The 6,000-nt window shown below is 34.7% G+C and overlaps 1 protein-coding gene across 1 annotated transcript; it reads right to left on the reverse strand.

Annotated features, from left to right (window-relative positions):
• Positions 1 to 754: 754 nt before the first annotated feature.
• LOC120145339 lies at positions 755 to 1,449 on the reverse strand. The gene is made up of 2 exons (XM_039159205.1): positions 1,191 to 1,449; positions 755 to 1,096 (listed from the first exon to the last, which is right to left on the reverse strand). The coding sequence occupies exons 1-2, from the start codon at positions 1,447 to 1,449 to the stop codon at positions 837 to 839; spliced, it is 519 nt and encodes a 172-aa protein (XP_039015136.1). The 3' UTR covers positions 755 to 836.
• Between the last annotated feature and the right edge of the window lie 4,551 nt (positions 1,450 to 6,000).

Consider the following 6,000-nt stretch of genomic DNA (forward strand, 5'->3'; position numbering starts at 1 on the left):
AGTTAAAAAGATAACAAATTCATTTTTAAGTTGACAAATTCAAAGAGTAATTATCCTACTAATATTCAAATTAAATAATATATTTAATTTGCAATGGTCAAAAGGTAAACTCCTTTTACTATTCAAACTTAAACATATGTTATTTTAATTTGAAATATACAAAAGTATATAATTATCTTTTAATATTCAAAATTAAAAAAAATAACAAATACCTTTTTAAATTCACTTATTAAAATAGTAATTATCTTACTAATATTCAAATTGAATTCACAATTTTTCCATCAATCCCCACATGAATGAAATTGATGATTTAATCAAAAACACTTTGGCACGATGTGGTGATAACCTTTGCGATTGATAGTTACATAGGATAAATATGTGTCATCATTTAAACATTCCCTTTTGATAGTATATTTACCAATAATAATTTTTTTCTTTGCTGACTTTGTTTACAATATATTTATCATTTCACTAGTAGGATGATACAACACTCAGTTATACATTTAAATTTTCATTGTTAGAAGAACTCATTGTAAGAGTTGACCTGCATGCAATGATTATCTTAATAACAATTCATCTAAACAATTATTTAATAACAAACAAATATTTTTAAAATTAAATTACAAAATATTCCAATATTAATTTTTAGTTTTAAATAGTGAGACTGATCACCAAATCACATTACACAACGCAAAATCAAAAGAAAATCATTCCTTGGAATTAAGAACACAACCCAACCTGTATTAAGCAAAACTTTCCTATAACAATCTTATTCACTAAAACCCTTTTATAGAACAACAACGATTCTTATATTCGCTAGTCTCAGTCTGCATGCATCAATGGCGCCATCGGAAAAATGGCAGAACCATAAATTTCATACGTCCAACCTTGCAGTGGAAACCATTACGTTCACCGCAGGCAAAGTAATAAGGCCGCCACTTATTCAGCTTAAAACGGAAGCCGTCGCCGCCGCCTTGGGTCGTATTTGCAATCATCTTCGCTTTTCTAAGATCACAAGTTAGGAAACTCCATAGGTTTGGTAGCAAATAAACGCTGAGAGGAAACGAGGTGTTGCTTGGTGGGTCATATTTGAAAACTGCAGAGCACGTTTCAATAACAAGTAAATGAAGCTAAATTCATAGCACTTCTTTTGGAAGAGATGGAAAGAAATCCATGTTTAATGAACTCACCTAGAGTATCATTGAAGTAGAACGGTCCATTTTGGAATGCCCATGCGGTGTAGTTGAAGCCGAAATGCCAATTGTCTGACCCACCAACGTTGATGTTGTTGGGTCCTTGGGTTTGGTTAGGGGGATGATAAGGACCCCAGCCCCACCCAGTGTGGCTGAACCCAGAGCCCCAGTCCTTGTTACCCATGCTCATTCCCCACAAGCTACGTACCATTATCACTAGAACGACTCTTGCACAACGTGTAAAAGTAAAATCCATGTATTGAAACTGATGGAAAAAAGATTTTAAGATTGAATGTTTTCTGGAGTTGACTTGACAAGTGGACATGTTTATATAGAGATGGAAACCTTGGTATTAATTTGCCTATTTAGTTGACCCATTCATGTTTTACCCAACTCAACATCCGTCAACCATTACACGTTCCTTTCATTTTTTTTCTTTGTTCCATTAGTTATTGGTGAGAGATTATACGAATCTCATGGCCGGTGAGCCGAAAAAACGAGTTGGCGTTGGCTAAAATGGGTTGGTGGAGACTGTTTGAAGATGTCTTGATTAACCCGCCAAGAATGGATGAACACAATTTGTTAGTATAAAATAATAAAAAAGTGAAGTTATGGTTTTTAGGTTCCTAGATTGTGTCTCTTCTACACTACAAGTCTGTCTGTTGATGTGAAACAGATTGTGAATTGTCAAAGGATGCATCCATACGTCAATCTCACGCCAACAGGACAAATCGGAAAGAATACTTATTTAAAGGGAGTACATTGGCTATTAGATCAGTTCATGTAATTTGTAGTATATAATTATAATGGTATAAATTTAAAATGCGTTTAAATGTTTATTATTCTGAACTAATTGAATAATATATGATAAAAATAAATATGGCTATCACTAAGAATTTATCTTTAAATACTTACATCTATAAGATGTATATATATTGTTAATAATTATTTTTTTTAACTCGTACTAAATTATGACCATTCTATACTACTAAGAATCAACGATAAAACTGGATGGCTTAGAAAGTACGTTAAGTTCAACAAAGTGGAGTTCAGTTGCTTTGTGATAATCAAAGTGCTATTCACTTGGCTAAGAATCAGGTGTATCGTGCTAGAACTAAACATATTGATGTAAGGTTCCACAAAGATCAGAGAGTTGGTTGCATCTAGAGAGGTTTTGTTTCAGAAGGTACATACTGATGAGAATGTCGCTGATATGTTCACCAAGCCAGTTACGACAGACAAGTTCAAGCATTGCTTGGACTTGTTGAATGTTTCGAGTTGTTAAAGAAGCAAGGTAACCCAACCCACATTGAAGTTTCCAAGGGGCAGGATATTCGCCAAGGTGGAGATTTGTTAGGTATGGCTCATAAATATACCAGTAAAGAGGATAGGAGATGGAGCGAGCAAAGCGAACATTAACTGTCCTTACAAAGAAAGTCTCGTTGTGGGGTTACAAATTATGTGGGTTGGGGGTGCGGGGGCGCAGCCCCCGCGGTACGGTACAGGGTTGATTTTGTAATTATGTACCAGGGTTTTCTATTATAAATAGAGATGTAACCTAGACCTAAAATATCATTGAATAAAATTCTAGCGCCGCCTAAGCACCGAGGACGTAAGCACATTGCCGAACCTCGTAAAATTCTCGTGTTCTTTACCCGTTTTCGTCAACAGAGGTGACCAATTGTAAAAGCGTCAACGGCTCGGACAAAACGTGAAGTCGTGAAAAGAAAACATTCGTTGCGTCATCATACTTCTTTCCAATTTCCTCGACTACCAAAAACGAAAAAAAGGCTCAATTTGGCACATTCCCACCATTTTTCTACCTTCTTCCCCCACTATATAAGCCCCATAACCAACCAATGCCAAAAACCAACAACTTCACCTACAATCTTTCTAGTAGAGCCCTATACCAAGTCTTCAAAATTTGACTGTGAAAATGGGTTTCACATTTGCATATTGACTCATGCTACTCGTGGCAGCAGCTTACATGTTGGGAGTGAGCCATGCCAATAAGGACTGGGGCTCCCCTAAATCAAACTACACCAGCTGGGGCTGGCGCTGGAACTCCACCAACCAGCATCCCTTGAATGAAACTCAAGGTCCCCAAAAGATCATCGTTGGTGGCCCACAGAACTGGCACTTCGGCTTCAACTACTCCCACTGGGCGTTCCAAAATGCACCCTTCTACTTCAATGACACTCTAGGTCAGTTAAAAATGGGAAGCTCAGTTATTTATATTTGTTGAAATCAGTGAAATGACACTTGGAATTTGGTTTTTTGCAGTGTTCAAGTACGATCCACCGGGCAACAACACGTTCCCTCACACAGCGTTTACTTATTCCCCGACCGGTGGAGCTACTTGAATTGCAACTTGAAGAGAGGAAAGATGATCGCGAACGCAACCCAAGGAGGTGGCGACGGCTTCGAGTTCGTGCTCCACAAGTGGAGCCCCTTTTACTTTGCTTGCGGTGAACATAACGGCATCCATTGTAAGGCCGGCGGCATGAAGTTCATGGTGGTGCCACTCTTCCGTTGGCTTTACTAAACTCTTGGAGATTATCACAGATGAAGATGGACATTCGATGTAATAGATACTAGTGTTTTATTTCACTCTTGCTGACGACATTAATGTGTGACTGTTTCTTAATATGATTTGACGAACTACTAGAATTGATTTATTTTGTGTTGTAATGAAAGCAAATAAGATGAAAGACATGTTGCAGTTGCATTCACGTCCCGTTTAAAACTACATTCATGAATAAATTAACCTTTTTAAGTTTGTTCCAGAGAAAAAAATAATATTGCTTTTCTCATTCCATTTTTTAAGGTGTAAAATATAAAATGGTATATAAGGGTGTAAACGAACAGAACATTCGATGAACTATTCGTGAACCATTCGTATAACGTTCGTTTATATTCATTTATTAAGTTAAACAAACAAGTATGAATTAAAAAGTTATATTCATTTAGTAAACAAACGAACACGAACAAATATGTGTTCGGTCCATTTATATTCACGAACAAACCCTTTTATTGACTCGTTTATCAGCTCACTTATATAAGTTCATTTACTCGATTCTCATTTTCCTTTTATTTATGTACATTATAAATATTGGTAAAGCTACAGACTAAATTTGATAAGGTGAACTTTGGAGTTCAAATTGTGAAGCCTAAGAAAATTAAGGACTAGTGGCATAATTTCATCCATTTTCTTTGGCTTGCAAATAAAAGGATAAAAAGAGAGGGTTGGTTCCTTAATATTAATCAAACGTCAAATGAACATGTTTGCGGACGTTTCATGAGCATATACGCGAATATTACATGAATAAATACAAATATCTTAAAAAAAAAATAAATGAATATTAATATGATACTGAAAATTTAAACGGACACGAATGCTTTCAAAAAAAAAAAACACAGACATAGCTTTATTCGTTCAAATTCGATTTATTTACATAAACTTTGTAAGTTGAGTTAAATTGCCCCTTAATTTTTTTAGGCCAAAGAAATCTATGAACTTAACATGTTTAGTCAAATTGACCTATAAAGATTTTTAGTCAAATTCACCCCTAAAATTAAAAATGTTGATGGCACCGATACGAAAAGGATATATTAAAATCCTTTAAACCATTCAATGTCAATATTGCCTAACGAAATTTTGATATTGTATGAACGATATCGATGATACCTTTTTAAAATCGAAATTTTAAAAGATATAAATTCATATGGCAAATCATAACCAAAATCATTAAATAATATTTAGGACTCAAAACATTCAACAAGCAATATAGTAATATGTAAAGCATTCGATTTTTAAAATTCAAGAAAATATTTCAGAGTTTAAAGTGTACTATTTTATTAAAAATTACCAAAAAAAATCTTCTTACTTAACTTTCACCAACTACTACCTTCTTCCTCAAGCATTTGAAAGCTCTCCCACCATTTTTACCAATCAAACAATCATATAATGAATTTACACATCAAATTAAAGATGGAGGAAGAAAATTAAGCTATGGATTTAGAATCTGTAAACACCATGAAAATGATCTAAATAAGCTTCTTAAAGCTTAAATCCTGTAAAGCCTTCAAGTAACTTCATACCATCCTTTGAAAAAGATGGTGTGTTTTTCTTAAAGGTTCATGGAGTGTAGATAATGATTCTAATCTTTTATCAGTGTGATTGATTTGACTGTCAAGGATTACTATTTTAGTGGTTTAAACTCTAGGGAGAAGGGAGGAGGGGTGATAACACACTTTCAACTTTTTGTCCCTCTCGTATAAGCCCAAATACGAGTAATTTAATGGATTTTCAGCACATTTTTCAATAATGGGTAATTTGTATATTTAATCCTTCATCTTTTATCCTTAACAAAAAATTCCCTTTTATGACAATTAAGGCTAATTCTCATCTGATCAAGTTTCATATTTTATTCAACGAATCTGATCACATTTACTTATTGGTTTATCCATAATTTGGGAAAACGCTCTAAAGTTGACTCAAAATTAGTTTTCACCAAGACATGAATGCAATTGCCAGATATTTGTCATCTTATTTCTTATCTTTGCAACGTAAAATGAACCAAAAGTAGTGACTTCTCAACAACATTAAGCAACACCCATTCATTTGTAAACAAAGTGGAATAAAATTACGTTGGAACTCCATCTTCATTAATTTGTGATAACATCCAAGAGTTTAGTAATGCCAGTGAAAGAGTGGCACCACCATGAACCTCCCGCCGTCGACCATTACGTTCTCCGCAAGCAAAGCAGTAGAGCCTCCACTTGTTGAGCAGAAACTCGAAGCCAT

The sequence above is a fragment of the Hibiscus syriacus genome, unplaced genomic scaffold (assembly GCF_006381635.1).
Source record: "Hibiscus syriacus cultivar Baekdansim isolate YM2019G1 unplaced genomic scaffold, ASM638163v2 tig00110893_pilon, whole genome shotgun sequence".
Classification (NCBI taxonomy): domain Eukaryota; kingdom Viridiplantae; phylum Streptophyta; class Magnoliopsida; order Malvales; family Malvaceae; genus Hibiscus; species Hibiscus syriacus.

Excerpts from the sequence above, each read along its gene's own strand:
- LOC120145339 (XM_039159205.1), bottom strand. The coding sequence starts at position 1,449 with ATGGATTTTACTTTTACACGTTGTGCAAGAGTCGTTCTAGTGATAATG. Across the intron at positions 1,097-1,190 it reads CTACTTCAATGATACTCTAG|TTTTCAAATATGACCCACCA; the intron begins GTGAGTTCATTA and ends CGTGCTCTGCAG.